The 16,500-nt window shown below is 40.5% G+C and overlaps 1 protein-coding gene across 1 annotated transcript; it reads left to right on the top strand.

The window, feature by feature from the left end:
- The first annotated feature begins 6,947 nt into the window (after positions 1-6,947).
- On the top strand, positions 6,948-10,202 carry LOC108207711 (protein MAIN-LIKE 1-like). The gene is made up of 5 exons (XM_064093820.1): positions 6,948-7,043; positions 7,134-7,826; positions 8,637-8,716; positions 8,805-9,324; positions 9,420-10,202. The coding sequence occupies exons 1-5, from the start codon at positions 6,948-6,950 to the stop codon at positions 10,200-10,202; spliced, it is 2,172 nt and encodes a 723-aa protein (XP_063949890.1).
- The last annotated feature ends 6,298 nt before the right edge of the window (positions 10,203-16,500 follow it).

Consider the following 16,500-nt stretch of genomic DNA (forward strand, 5'->3'; position numbering starts at 1 on the left):
TGAAGCATTCCCGGAGATCCGCCAAGTGCGAGTCACTTTTCAGGGACTTTTGTTCGGTGAAATCTACACGCAAGCGCACGTGATCACAAGTAATATATTTGTTCGTTCCCACAGAGACTGGTGAATTAAGAATACGCACCTATGCAACAATGTATGATCAATTATCACTGCCAAGACAATTAACAAGGATTGGTTTCTTTTATACTAATAACTAAAATTACTAATCAAATTCAGAATAGGAAAACACATGGGATTCTAACTTCATTATCGAATTCATCTAGAATTGAAATTACTGATTAACATGCGACTGTTGATCCTAATCAGACAACACGAAAGTAATACATGCCAACTCTCGTTGCACACGTATCATACCAATCAAAATCCGCAATTAAGACAGAAATCTCATGGACACCAACAAAGCTCAGACCCTATATCTCTATAGCGGTAGTGTAAGCAGAGAGGTTTAAATAACAAGTCATCTATCGTGATTACACAGGGTGATAAAAATAGTTCAAGTCTATCACAAATTATGCTTCATTCACATAATCCTATGTTTACATGGCAAAGTTCTAAATTCAATCATCCACTCTCGCTTCAGAAAGAATTAACAAACAACTTAGAAGTTAGCTACTCTCCTAAGAAGAATAAGTACGGCTCATGCAAAGAAATCAACGTACGTCACAAAATCAAGTAATAAATATTCGTTACTAGACTACATCGATAAATCCATTAGAATCCCATGAAGGCGGTTAGTTCATAATCGAACTAATCGACATCATGGTTTCTAATGAAAGCATTATATATAAAAGACAAGAATTAAACGGAATAAAAATGCTTGAATTAATAATAAAGATCACACGTTACAGATTGAAGTTCACGATCTCGCTCGAAACTGTCACTTCCTCGCGAAGAACGATCTAATACAAATGATAATGTGCTTGAATGATTAAACTGAAAACTACGATATTGTTCTATTCTACTCAAACTACTTCTATGAGGCTAGGGTTTTACACACGAGAAATTATAAAGTGCATTGACCAAGTCAACCGGGCCTCGACCGCTGCGAAAATCCATCAGAAAAGCTGTAAAAATCGGCCCGGAGAGTTCTGCTGGGCGCGGCCGCGCTAAGTATAGCGCAGGCGCGCTAGTTGCAGCAGTTAGTAGCGCGGGCGCGCTAACAAGTAGCGCGGGCGCGCTACTGTCTGTGATGGCAGCCCTGTTTCTTCGTTTTCAGCTTGTTCTCGCGTGCACGTCCTTCCTCGCTCCTAGTACCACTTCCGTAGGTGATCACGGTTGCATTTAGCACATGCAACAAGCCCTTTAAACCCCTAGATAGCTCTAGTGGACGAGTGTGCTCTCGTGAGGGTTTGTAGAAGATATACCCACAAAATCCCAAGTCGCGGTGAATCCACAATCCTCTATTCTTGCAAATAATGCACCAAAACCAACCTAAAATGATAGAAAATCACTTCATCACCTCAACTCGTGACCTGCACAGAAAAACAATAAAAACACATCAAAAGACACTAAACACTTAAGTACAACCAACCAATTTAAGCGGAAATGAAGGCCTATAAGTGTGTATAAATACCACTTATCAACTTTACGATCATGTCATCTACATAAACCTCCATGTTTCTGCCTAGTTGGTCTGCGAATACTTTATTCATCATGCGTTGATACGTAGCGCCCGCGTTTATGAGTCCGAATGGCATGACTTTGTAACAGTAGACCCCTCTATGTGTGATGAAAGATGTTTTTTCCCTATCCTCTGGGGCTAGCTTGATTTATTGTACCCTGAGAAACATCCATGAAGCTGAGCATCAAGTGTCCCGCTGTGGCATCAATTAGCTGATCTATTGTAGGTAAGGGGTATGGATCTTTGGGACATGCCGTGTTTAAATCCGTGTAATCAACACACACGCGTCATTTCCCGTTGGCCTTCTTGACTAGTACCACGTTTGCTACCCAGTCCGGGTACGTTACCTCGCAGATGAGGTCAGCATCCAACATTTTGTCAATCTCTTCGTCTACGGCCCTTTGTCGTTCCGGGGCTAAGTTTCTCCGCTTTTGAATTTTCGGCTTCGCCGATGGATGTACGTTGAGCTTGTGAATCGCAACAGACTCGTCTAATCCTGGCATTTCTTTCGGTGTCCACGCGAATACATCTGCATACTCCCTGAGCAATCTTGTCAAACCTTCTTTTAACACGGTGTCCAATCCGGCCCCTATATTGATGATCTTTTCCTTATTACCCGGAACCAACTCTATTTCCTCTGTAGTCGTTCCCGCTACCGCTGTCTTGGCATCGTCCCGCTGTATACAACTTTTCAGGAGTGGGCTGATTCTTTGGTCCGCAATATCGGTTTCTGGTGCAGCTCGTGTCTCAAGCAACTGGATTTCCTTTTGCTTCACTTGTCTTTGGTTAACCCGCGCTTCCTTCCTTTTCCGCCCTCTGGGTTTCACCCAGTTGTTGGGGTCCGTTTGCGCCAACGTCAAAGTTGAACTGTAACAAGCTTTAGCTGCCGTCGTATCCCCTTTGATCTCCCCAATGCCGCCCGAAGTGGGGAATTTCACTTTCAGATGTGAGATCGATACGACTGCGCGCAAAGCTCTTTGGGAGGGTCGTCCCAAAATCATGTTGTAGGCCGATGGAGTATTGACCACGTACAACTTCAACTCTTTCACCTGGGCGTTGGGGAAAGTGCCAAATAGTATGGGCACCTTGACTGCTCCTAGCACGGGCACTGTGTTGTATCCCAAACCATATAGTGGCGCCTCATCCGTACAAGGTTTGAGTTCATATCCCTGTAACTTCATTCGGTCCCAGCAGTGAGCGAAAATTACGTCCACTGAGGATCCGTTGTCAACTAGTACTTTCTTGATGATGTTATTTCCGATCTCGACACTAACCACAAGTGCCTCGTTGTGATCAGGGTCGACTCCCTCGAAATCTTCATCTGTGAAGGTGATGGTGTTATTGGCTTCGGTTCCGCTATGTATCAAGTGTATTCCGCCAACGTCCATCTGCGGGGGTGTCTGACTTCCTCCGAAGACTACGTTGATAACGTTCTTTCCTTTGTCAGTTTGAGACGTGCCTACCCCGCTCACATTTCCATTGGGATAATCCGGGTTGACTATTTGTCTAGGTAAGTATTGGTTCATGTGTCCTTGCCGAAGCAAGCGTTCAAGGAAGTATTTCAAAGATTTGCAGCTTTCTGTGGAGTGCCCGTGTGTTCCGTGATAGTCACAATGCTCAGTCGAGTCTCTTTTTTCAGGCGCGGTCCACATAGGCGCCGGCGGAGAGAAAAACGGTTTGTTTCGTATTTCCTTGAGTATGTCCTCACGGGGCATGCTGAAAACTGTAAAAGTTGGCTCTGGGCGCTTTTCGTCCCGTACCGGGGGTCCGGGCGGGGGTAAAGCTAACCGAGTTTTATCGATCACGGGTACCATAGTCTTTTCTCCTAAGTTTCCCGTGTTCCCCCTGGCAGTCTGTTCCGGGTATCTGTGTACAGGTTCCTGCGTACGTTGGTAAGTGATTCGTTCTTGCTGGAAATGATGCTGCATTGTCGCGGGAGCTGGGGGTGCTCGTGTTTGTTTGAGCATTTTCATCGCCTCCCCTTCGGTGATGAAGCGCGATGCCAGTTGGTAAGCTTTTGACAAGGTATCGGGCTTTTGATTCATCAGCTCGCAGATGTATTTCTCACATTCAAAAGGGTTCAACCCTCGCCTCAAATGTATCAAAGCCTCGGTCTCGTTCACCACTTCAACCTTATCCACTGCTTGCTTGAAGCGTTTGAGGTAACTTTCGAGGTCTTCGAGATCCCCCTGGCGAACTGATTCCAAATAGACCGTATGCACCTCATGCGGCTTGTTTGCCCGAAATCTTATGAGGAATAATTTTTTGAATTCTGCCCACGAGTCTATCATCCGGGGTGGTAGTCTATTGAACCATCTCTGTGCATTTCCTTTTAAGCTGGTGGCGAAGAACCGACAACTTGTCAAATTGGTGTATTCATAGAATTTGCTCAACTGATCGAATTGGTTGAGGTGGTCTTCGGGATCGCCTTCTCCACTGTACGCATCCAGATTAGGATGTTTGAGATGCCTCTGTTTTTTCTCTTTTTCAAGCTTTTTGGTGAATGGCGAGCTTCCCTCCAGGGGATTGACCTCTCCTTCGACTCTTTTCTTCAAATCGTCTATGGTCTTCAGCAAATCATCTCGGGTTGTTGATGTTGCTCCTTTTTTCGGGGCTTCCCGCTCATCCCTGTCTCGTTTCCTGCCTTTTGACTTGCTTTCCTGACGTTCCTCCTCTCGCCTATTTCTTTCTTCTCTTCTCTTATCCTCATCATGACGTTCCTGATAGTGTCTCCAAGTTTCTTCTCTATGATGGTCCCCGCCGTGTCTAGAATGAGACGGGTTTCGCGATGAGCCCAGTCGGGAGAATATCGACCGGTCACTACCTTCTTTACGGCTTCTGTGTTGAGAGGAGGATTGTCTGTCCTCTCTGCGCGACTCTTCCTCTTCGTGTTGTTTCTGTTGGGCTTTCAGGGTCGCTACAGTGTGTCGGAGGTCCTTGGCCTGGCGGGATGTTAATCCTGTCAACGTGATGTGTCCAGAGTGAGCACTTTCCGATGGTGCTGTTTGGCTTTGTTTGGTTTCTTCGTCGTTCTCTTGGAGTGGTGATTTCGGCCTTTCACTTTTTGGCTTTTCATGGTCGTGGTCCTTCTTTTTTCGCGTTTCCTTTGGTATCTCGTTGGAAGTCATATCCTAGCTTCACAGATTCGGGGAGGAACTTCCTTCAACCAGACCCCTTCCTGGCGCGCCAAATGATGAAGCCACAAATATGGCCACGTAGCTGCCTCCGTGTATGGTGTTAAATGATGATGGGCCCCTGCAAAACAATGCTTGACCGGGGGTTTGGGCCGGCAAGCACCTCCGGCGTGACAATCAGTCTATTGATTCTTCTATGAATAATATTTGAGTGCAGTATTGAATGGCTTACCCTCCTTCGTTTCTTGCAGGGTATTTATAGTATCTTCTACACAGCCTGCTTTCGTGGGGTCTCGGACACGTGTCTCTGTTGCGATTTGCTCCCTTATCAGTATCAAAGAAAGGTTGTCAGCTCTTTAAACCCACTTTCTAAGTTATCTAATAATGAATCAATTGGTTACTTACCATCATCTTAAGCATTGATATATTTGTTAGAGATCATACTCAGAGCCGGCCACCAGGCCAACCCACTTATGCTCTTGGTTTAGGACACAAGAAGGGGCACATTATTTTTTGAGGAGCAACAAAAAACTGAAAATATATATGTAGAGGCACAAAAGAAAATTTTAGGGGCACAATAGTACTTCTGTTTCTTGAGTTGAGAATTCTGAGAGTGTTTTAATTAGCTATCCTACATCTGATTATGTTAACCACGGTTATCTCGAAATTGATTTGATCAAGTTTTAACTGCATCCCAGTATGTCACATGAGATATTAAAGGCTCCTTCAAATTACTGACCACCCCGAACACATTCTTTACAAAACTAACCACCCAAATTTTCGTTTCACAAAACTAACCACCCTAATTCAACACACCTCGGGCGAACATAGCAGAAAACATTTTTTTCAGCCGAGATTAACCTACGGGCGAACAGTACGAAGGCAGGGTGTTGTGTTCGCCCCTGCTACGGGCGAACATGTCTGTGCAGGTGTGACGTGGCCGGCCCAGTCAAGGGCGGCCACCTGTCCCTTTAATCCCACAAAACCTCCCCAGCCCCTCTTCTTCTTCTTCATTTTGCGACACCAGCCTCCCACAATATCCAGTTACACACACATTGCAAGCTTCAATTTGGAGAAAAAAGTGTGATCCGGACAAAGAAAAGGGGAAAAAGGGTGCTTGCTTTGCTACTTTCACCGAATCAATTAATCAATTTCACCCCATTTTCAAGGTTTTTTCACCATTCTCAATCTCATCAAATTGCATGCATGTATTTTTATAAATTTTATAATGATTGTTCTTAGTTGCTAGTAGATACAAATTATATGACAAGCTTGATTAGTAATTTTGTATGATGATTTATAATGAATGTTGTTAGTTGGTATTTGTTAGTAGATTATGTTAATTTTAGAAATTAGGTTAGTAGATTAAATTTAGAAATTAGGTTAGTAGATTAAATTTGGGTGTTTTACGTTAAAAAATAGAATAAAAATAAGCAATCTCACATTTTCGAATTTAATTGGAATTATTTCGATTTTTGGAATTAAAAATTGGAATTATTTCGAATTTTGGAATTAAAAAAATATTAATAGAAATAGGAATTATTATGAATTTTTGATTTAATTAAAATAATTTTCGAATTTAATAACAAATATTGCATAAAAAAATCCTAAATATAGTACAATATTTTCGAATTATAAAATTGGGAAAATTAGTGTAGATCTCATATTTTGAATGAATTAAAAATTAGACTTGATTAGTAATTTGTTTGATAATTTATAATGGGTTTTGTTAGTTGGTATTTGGTAGTAGCTTATGTTAGTGATAATTTTAGTTTAGATTAGTAGTTGGTGATGATTGTTGTTGATTAGTAGTGGTAGTGCTAATTTTAGTTTAGATTAGTAGTTTAAATTAAGTAGTGGTAGTGCTAATTTTAATTTAAATTATACAATGTTATATTATTCCAATAAATAAAAAAAAATCAGATTTGTAAAAATAGTTAGAGATAATTATTTCGAATTTAAAATTAAGTAATATAAAATATAATATAAAATATAATATAAAATATAATATAAAATAAAAAAATCATATTTGTAAAATTAGTTAGACATAATTACAATTAAAATTAAAATCACAATGTTATATTATTACAATTAAAATGAAAATTATTTCGAATATTGGATTTAATGAAACAATTTCAAATTTAATAACAAATATTTTGAATTTAATTTCGCAGATGGATGTCGGTCGTTCTGGTCCCGGACCTTTAGACGGGAGTTTGTTGACATTACAGTCTGTGCACAGGTCTCAGGTTGTGTGGAACAACATAGAGGTAAACTCCTTCTTTAGTGCAATTTTTTTTACATTTGTATGAGTCTGTAGCCTATAGGGACTAATATTTTGTGCACTACAATTATTTCAGGCACCCCCTGATTTCAGATTGAGGACAAACTTTGGGGAGTATTGGAAGCAAGTTCGAGCCCACAGACCGCATCAGATGATCATGGATGCAATCAGGGATTTAGGATTTGATTGCATATTTAGGCTGGGACAGTTCAAGCACGACAGGGGTTTGATTACAGCCTTTATCGAGAGATGGCGTGGAGAGACGCACACCTTCCACCTGCCGTTCGGAGAGGCCACTATCACTCTTGAGGATGTTCATCACATTCTCGGGTTACCCACTGAGGGTGATCCACTCATCCTCCGTGGAGCGAGTACCAGCGTGGAGGAAAGGCGCGTGCTAGTACGCGAATTTCTTGGGCTATTACCAGAAGCCAAGGACGATGTTAACCGAGGTGGTTTAAAGATCAAATGGCTTGTGGATAACTTCGGGTCTTGTGAGCGGTTGGAGCAGTTGGATCCAGAGGATATAGGTTATGGTGTACAGGTTACCTACCATATTCGGGCGCACCTACTATGCGTTATTGGATCATTGTTCCCCCACAGCAGCGGGAACCGCGTGCAGCTTGACCTTCTATGGTTACTGAGGGACATGGACCAGCTGCGTCGGTATAGCTGGGGTAGTGCTGTTCTTGGCTTCCTATACCAGAAGCTATGTTCTTCTAGCAGGGCTAACTGTACTGATTTCTGTGGCTACGCCACATTGGTACAGGTAATACTAAACCAACCACAACTTTCTTTCTCGTCTTTATTGTTGCATTATTTATTCATCATGTGCACTTGTACTAACCTTGCCGCTAGGTGTGGATTTACGAGCGCTTTCCGTCACTAGCGTTTTAATTATTTGATTTAATTAAAATAATTTTCGAATTTAATAACAAATATTGCATAAAAAAATCCTAAATATAGTACAATATTTTCGAATTATAAAATTGGGAAAATTAGTGTAGATCTCATATTTTGAATGAATTAAAAATTAGACTTGATTAGTAATTTGTTTGATAATTTATAATGGGTTTTGTTAGTTGGTATTTGGTAGTAGCTTATGTTAGTGATAATTTTAGTTTAGATTAGTAGTTGGTGATGATTGTTGTTGATTAGTAGTGGTAGTGATAATTTTAGTTTAGATTAGTAGTTGGTGATGATTATTGTATTATTTACGTTAAGAGTAGATTAAATATAATCAATTTAATTTTAGCTTTTATTGAATTTAATGAAATTAAATTAAATCGAATTTAAAAGTAAACTTGACACCATTAAATTAAATAGATTAGTAGTTGGTGATGATTAGTAGTGGTAGTGCTAATTTTAGTTTAGATTAGTAGTTTAAATTAAGTAGTGGTAGTGCTAATTTTAATTTAAATTATACAATGTTATATTATTCCAATAAATAAAAAAAATCAGATTTGTAAAAATAGTTAGAGATAATTATTTCGAATTTAAAATTAAGTAATATTTATTTCTCGTCTTTATTGTTGCATTATTTATTCATCATGTGCACTTGTACTAACCTTGCCGCTAGGTGTGGATTTACGAGCGCTTTCCGTCACTAGCGCCTAGGCACAGGGGTCAACCCTTGTTCGAGTACCCGCTGGCGCTGAGGTATGTTGTCACTCCTTTTGTTGATTAACTTCAATTCATATTTGTTGCATGTATAACCTTTGAGCACTTATGCCAACTTCCACTGTAGGTGGAAGGCGCCACTTAGGCGTTGTCAGGTGCCGCATGCGCAGAGCCGCATGACACAATATGAGTTGGATGCGTTGACACCCCGACAGTTTCGATGGAGGCCATATGCTGATTTACCTGCAGAGCATCACCCGGAGGCCACTGTGTACTTGCGTTGGACGGCTCCCGCCCCCATGATGTACATGTCCTACGTCGAGTGGTGCTACACGGACAGGGTGACGAGGCAGTTTGGTTTTATGCAGGGTGTACCATATTCCTCTCCCTACCCTAATCATCAGGAGCTGCACGACCACTACAACGAGCAGGTTGATTGGATGTACGCGAGGGAGCCATTTGTTGATCTTTGGGATACGCGCATGGAGCGTGCCCTCGCATCTCCTCCACTTATGCATGGCGAGGGTTGCACTGCCTCATACCTGCCATGGTTCCACAGGGTCACACGTCGAATCATCATTAACCCCTTACACTGGCCACAGCAGGAGGGTGCCTTCCAGGGAACACAGCTCTCGACACAGGAACTGGTAAATATACATGCTTAAATATACATGCTTAAATATACATGTTCTCAGCTTGTTTTGTACACTGTTCTGACTTAAATATACATGTTTGTAAACAGGAGGAGCAGTTATCCGCTATGCAGCGTGCCATTGACCCTTATGCTCCTGATTTGGGTCTGGCAAACCATATTTTACAGGATATGGTTACTCGTGTACAGCGTCGACCTACGGAACAGGCCCCTGCCAGACCTAGGGCACGGGCTCCTGCAGGGCGTAGGGGACGACCACCAGTCACACCGGTAGTGCCCGAAGAGGGCACTTACTACACCCATGTGGGTAGCTCACACCTTGCAGGCACCTCACATTCTGCAGGTCATGATGCAGCAGGTACTTTTGAGGCTGGTGGTTGGTCTCCATTCATTCAGCCTTCTACATCTGAGGGGGGTGCATGGCCCCAAAGGAGCAGATTAGGGGATGATGAGGCACAGGACGATGAGGGTCCGTCACAGGATCACTTGTCAGAGTCATATGTATATCGTCCTGACATGTCATTCTTAGAGGATCACACACCTCCCCCATTCACCCAGGAGCCATCCTTTGGGAGCAGTACATACAGATTCGGGAGTCCACCTGTCACGTTCACTCCGATGATGTCCACCAGCGGCGAGGGTTTTACCACACCTTTACCCGCTTTTGCTGCATTTGCGGGGGATAGTAGCCCCTGGGCGTACGCACCTGTGCGTCCACCGAGAGCAGCAGCACAGCCGTCGGAGGTTGAGGATGAGTCTGACCATGAGGAGCCATCCGAGCATGAGCAGAGACAGCAGCCACCTAGAGCTGCGAAGGGGAAGGGTCGTAGATGTCACACTGGAAGTCACTTCTTCGGGCATACGAAGAAGTAGGCTTTTTGGCTTCCCCTCGTATGTACTTTGTTTATGTGTATGCACTTTTATTATGCATTTGATAATGCATTATGTTTATCTTTATGTACTTTTATTCGGGTAGAACGGTTTATGTACTTTTATTATGTTTATGTATTTTGTTCACTCATATTGTTGTATAATGTTAGCACTTTCCGTTTACATGATAACATAACAAATGACATAACATAATAAATGAGGCTCCTTCAAATTTCTAACCACCCTAAACAACTTCTTTACAAAACTAACCACCTTTTTTTAAAATACTAGCTTATAGCCCGTGCAAGGCACGAGAGCTTTTTAATTATTTAGAAATTTTTTAAATATATTTTAAATGGTGTGGAAAAATTTAATTTATAAATAATAAATTAAAATTTTCAATTAAATAAAAATTGAAAAAAAATTCAATTTTTTTTAAAATACTAGCAAAATAATCACGATAGAAAAAACAGATAATCGAGCGTATAGAACAGGTAGTTGCGTGTTAAACATCCAAAACGGTGAGTCACAAGATCCAAATGGGCAAGTCAAGTAGTATGATAATTGAGTTTGTGGTAATTAAAAAAGCGAGGAGTGTAAACGCAAGTGATACGAGGCAAGCCCTTGTATGTTCGCCCGACTGGGGGGCGAACATATAAATGACAAACATCCCTGTATAACATGAATTTTATTGTTTGTCATTGCTAACAAAGCCACACAAACATAGTACGCATCAACATACCACTTAAAATGCCACTAAAACATACGAGTGGGCACTTACAAACGTAACACGAGCAAACAACAATTGGAACAGTTATAAAGATAGATAGACAGATGTGCATAAGTTAAACAGCATTGGAAGACAAACACATAACATGAATAACATCACACATCCTCAGCATCCCATCGAGATCCATCACCTTTCATGGTCTTCCTCATTCTTCTTACTCTTTCGGCATGCTTCGTCTCCATTTCTGCCACTTCCGCTGCCTGCGACCATTTGAGGTCACTTATTTCCTCAGCAAGTTTGTTGATGACCACAGTTGAACGGTTGTCTAGTCGATCATCTAGCCATAGTAAGTAACCACAACCAGTTGCGCCGTCAGGACATTGCAACATCCGTCTACCAACGTCGGGACCGTTGTCCCGACAAACCCTCTTAACAAGGACTTTGTCACAGTAGCACTTATCGGCAGCAGCGGAATCCATAAATGATATAATGTGTTTGAGCTAGTGATGAAAGTGAGATGATGAGGGAGAACTTATTTATAGGCGAAAATTACATAGAGGTCACTTTAAAATATTAAAATGTAAATAACTTAATATATAAGACTGAGTTCGCAAAGTAGGAAAGGACATGGACAATGTATTATTGATTAACATAATAAGAAAAACAACAGTACATGCACGTTGCCAGGACATCAACTTTTATCCCTTTTTTGAACAACCCTCCCCCATTTTTTTCCCCTTCACAGATTTAAGTTCTTCATCATGCCTCTCTCTAATCCTCTCCTTCGCAAAGTAATGATCCCATATCATGTCACTCATCTCCTTAGTCATCTCAGTAAGCACTGCACTAGCACGCGGCTCAAGTGGGTCATCGATCCAGAACATGTATCCGCACCCGTTTGGCCATAGTGGACACCGGGACATCATTCTTCCAGCATTAGGCCCTTTCCCTCGATAATGACTATGAACGGCAAGCCTTTCACAGTAGCACGTATCCCCTTGAACAACCTCACCTATTGGCTCCATGTAATTAAGATTTGTTTAAAAAGTGTGAACAAGTTTTCCACTATTTATAACCCCAATTTCCTAAGTAGGCTCCCTTCATACACATGTTCACTCAGCATTATTGCTGAAGAAAATAATGGAATCTCTGCCAATGTAGTGCCTCACATGGCTACAGCACCCCCCACTATGCCATTTACTTTACTTTTATCATGGTTACAGTAAGGGAATCTATGCAGTTTCACATGGCCGGAAGCATTTCACACACCTCCACCACTTTACTCACATGGGTGTACTGAACCATTAACATGGCTACAGTGCAAAGGGCAGAACACAACAATTTCACATGGCTACAGTGCAAAAGGCCACAATATCATTGCAAAAGGCCACAATAATTTCACATGGCTACAGAGGACGAATCTCTCTGCACCATTTTATCATTGCAAAGTCCAAAACATATTCAAATGGCTACAGTCATTTACTCTCTGTGCACCAAACATATTCACATGGCTACAGTCAAAGGCTACAGAGGACGAATCTCTCTGTGCACCGAAAATATTCACATGGCTACAGTGCTTTTGAACTCTATATTTGCTTTCACATTCTGAACTTATACACATAGAGACACCTTCAAACTTTCAATCTATAATTACACATAGAACTCTATATTTGCTTACTTTTATCATGGTTACAGTAAGGGAATCTATGCAGTTTCACATGGCCGGAAGCATTTCACACACCTCCACCACTTTACTCACATGGGTGCACTGAACCATTAACATGGCTACAGTGCAAAGGGCAGAACACAACAATTTCACATGGCTACAGTGCAAAAGGCCACAATATCATTGCAAAAGGCCACAATAATTTCACATGGCTACAGAGGACGAATCTCTCTGCACCATTTTATCATTGCAAAGTCCAAAACATATTCAAATGGCTACAGTCATTTACTCTCTGTGCACCAAACATATTCACATGGCTACAGTCAAAGGCTACAGAGGACGAATCTCTCTGTGCACCGAAAATATTCACATGGCTACAGTGCTTTTGAACTCTATATTTGCTTTCACATTCTGAACTTATACACATAGAGACACCTTCAAACTTTCAATCTATAATTACACCCACAATGTACTCATCAAGTAGAAAGTGGTTGCTAGTAGAAAGAAATGATGATTACGAGAGTTTAAAATACAGCGATCCGAGAGAGTATTTCGCTGGTGTTCGGCGCGAGTGGGCTCATCGTCTTGAAGAATCCGACCAGTTGAGAAATGATCTTATAGCTCTAGGTGCAAAACTCCCGGCCCGTGACTCGTTAGCTATTTATCCGGAATATAGGTTCCAGGGTAGTTGGGGTGAATATCGAATGAAAGTGATTGCAGGAGTGGAGCAGATCAGGGAAGAGAACAACAGAATGTTGTTGCGCCGATGTCGTATGTACATGTATCAGTTGGCCAGAGACTCGGCAACTGCTAGCGGAAGAGAAATGTCTTTCGAAGAAGAATGTGCACTGCTTCAAAATCCAAATTACAACTCGGATTTCTACATGTCTGACGAAGACTCAACCGGTGCCAATGATTCTGATTGACAAATATCATTTGTATTTTATTCCAATAAATATAAGTACGAATAAATGCATCTTTATTATTTCTTTTGAAAACAAAATTACAACTGCTTTGCATAAGCATCAAAATTTGATTTCTCAATGACTTTTACTTTTGCAGCGTATTCTGCCGAGCTTTCTCTCAGCAAACCTATCCTTTCCTCATCCGTGATCTTTCCTTTCAAGAAGGCATCATTTATATCCCGGTCTTTTCTGTAGTGATATTCACGTAGCGGGCGACCGACTCCATGCAGAACTTCAATATGGGTCTCATCCTTAGTCGGCACCCAGTGTTTGCCCTCTCTCGCTTCTCGATACTCCAACAACCGCATCTCCGTAGCAAACTTCATCTTCTCCGCATCCCTTTCCATGGCAATTGAAACAAGTCTTCTCGTTTTTGTACTACTCCATTCTTCCATCCCGTCGTCAAGCTTTCTAGATTTTTTCTGCTTGTCCATGAGATGTTTTTAGTATGAGCAGATGAGAAGTTCGAGTATGTGTATGGCCTTAATTCTAACTATATATAAACAAATTTACTCAATTATCACTTCAACTGATGACATTTTTAATCAATAAAATAATATCAATTCAATATTTACAAAACAACCCATTATATGTTCGCCCTCTCTTCGGGCGAACATAACTAATTAGGTTCTTTCAAATTATGCGATCAAATTATGTTCCAAAACATGGTTTTTGGGCCCCGAAAACCGGGTCCGGAAAGTCATTCTTAGTAAAACTGGCATATTTTGGTCATTTTCACGCATTACAAAACTACACTTGTTTACGTTGTTTTTTGTTAACCAACAAAATTGGGGGCGAAAGCACTCCAAATTATGATTTTTCGACCCCAGAAAATGGTCATAAAAGTCATTTTTCGACTCAAATTAGCTTATTTTTTGGCGTTTTGACGCATTTACAAAACTCCCTTCCCTATATTTTTTGATGAAATTTTTTGCTTCCCATCAAAATAGGGTGTGAAGACTATGGTAGGAAAAAATTTCATGAAGAAATGGTATCCGAAAATATGTTTTTTTGACTCGTGAAAGTGGTCTGAAAAATCAATATATTCGTGGAAAATGGTAGTTCTTTGCATTTTCAAGAATTTCAAAAAATGCCCTTATGGATATTCGGTTGCGGTTTTTTTTGTTGCCCAACAAAATGGGGGTGAATGGTTTAGTAGGAACAAAAAAAAACGATCAAATTATGTTCCAAAACATGGTTTTTGGGCCCCGAAAAACGGGTCCAGAAAGTCATTCTTAGTAAAACTGGCATATTTTGGTCATTTTCACGCATTACAAAACTACACTTGTTTACGTTGATTTTTGTTAACCAACAAAATTGGGGGTGAAAGCACTCCAAATTATGATTTTTCGACCCCAGAAAATGGTCATAAAAGTCATTTTTCGACTCAAATTAGCTTATTTTTTGGCGTTTTGACGCATTTACAAAACTCCCTTCCCTATATTTTTTGATGAAATTTTTTGCTTCCCATCAAAATAGGGTGTGAAGACTATGGTAGGAAAAAATTTCATGAAGAAATGGTATCCGAAAATATGTTTTTTTGACTCGTGAAAGTGGTCTGAAAAATCAATATATTCGTGGAAAATGGTAGTTCTTTGCATTTTCAAGAATTTCAAAAAATGCCCTTATGGATATTCGGTTGCGGTTTTTTTTGTTGCCCAACAAAATGGGGGTGAATGGTTTAGTAGGAACAAAAAAAAATGATCAAATTATGTTCCAAAACATGGTTTTCCTTAGTCGGCACCCAGTGTTTGCCCTCTCTCGCTTCTCGATACTCCAACAACCGCATCTCCGTAGCAAACTTCATCTTCTCCGCATCCCTTTCCATGGCAATTGAAACAAGTCTTCTCGTTTTTGTACTACTCCATTCTTCCATCCCGTCGTCAAGCTTTCTAGATTTTTTCTGCTTGTCCATGAGATGTTTTTAGTATGAGCAGATGAGAAGTTCGAGTATGTGTATGGCCTTAGTTCTAACTATATATAAACAAATTTACTCAATTATCACTTCAACTGATGACATTTTTAATCAATAAAATAATATCAATTCAATATTTACAAAACAACCCATTATATGTTCGCCCTCTCTTCGGGCGAACATAACTAATTAGGTTCTTTCAAATTATGCGATCAAATTATGTTCCAAAACATGGTTTTTGGGCCCCGAAAACCGGGTCCGGAAAGTCATTCTTAGTAAAACTGGCATATTTTGGTCATTTTCACGCATTACAAAACTACACTTGTTTACGTTGATTTTTGTTAACCAACAAAATTGGGGGCGAAAGCACTCCAAATTATGATTTTTCGACCCCAGAAAATGGTCATAAAAGTCATTTTTCGACTCAAATTAGCTTATTTTTTGGCGTTTTGACGCATTTACAAAACTCCCTTCCCTATATTTTTTGATGAAATTTTTTGTTTCCCATCAAAATAGGGTGTGAAGACTATGGTAGGAAAAAATTTCATGAAGAAATGGTATCCGAAAATATGTTTTTTTGACTCGTGAAAGTGGTCTGAAAAATCAATATATTCGTGGAAAATGGTAGTTCTTTGCATTTTCAAGAATTTCAAAAAATGCCCTTATGGATATTCGGTTGCGGTTTTTTTTGTTGCCCAACAAAATGGGGGTGAATGGTTTACTAGGAACAAAAAAAAAACGATCAAATTATGTTCGAAAACATGGTTTTTGGGCCCCGAAAAACGGGTCCAGAAAGTCATTCTTAGTAAAACTGGCATATTTTGGTCATTTTCACGCATTACAAAACTACACTTGTTTACGTTGATTTTTGTTAACCAACAAAATTGGGGGTGAAAGCACTCCAAATTATGATTTTTCGAACCCATAAACTGGTAATAAAAGTCATATTTGGTTGGAAAATTGGGAACTATAATATAATGCGATTTAAATGTTTAAAGCCGGGAAAATTCATTAAATCAACTAGA

Source organism: Daucus carota, chromosome 5 (assembly GCF_001625215.2).
Source record: "Daucus carota subsp. sativus chromosome 5, DH1 v3.0, whole genome shotgun sequence".
Taxonomy (NCBI): Eukaryota; Viridiplantae; Streptophyta; class Magnoliopsida; order Apiales; family Apiaceae; genus Daucus; species Daucus carota.

Coding starts and splice junctions, on each gene's coding strand:
- LOC108207711 (XM_064093820.1), top strand. CDS start 6,948: ATGGATGTCGGTCGTTCTGGTCCCGGACCTTTAGACGGGAGTTTGTTG. Junction 7,044..7,133: donor TTGTGTGGAACAACATAGAG/GTAAACTCCTTC, acceptor CAATTATTTCAG/GCACCCCCTGATTTCAGATT. Junction 9,325..9,419: donor AGCTCTCGACACAGGAACTG/GTAAATATACAT, acceptor GTTTGTAAACAG/GAGGAGCAGTTATCCGCTAT.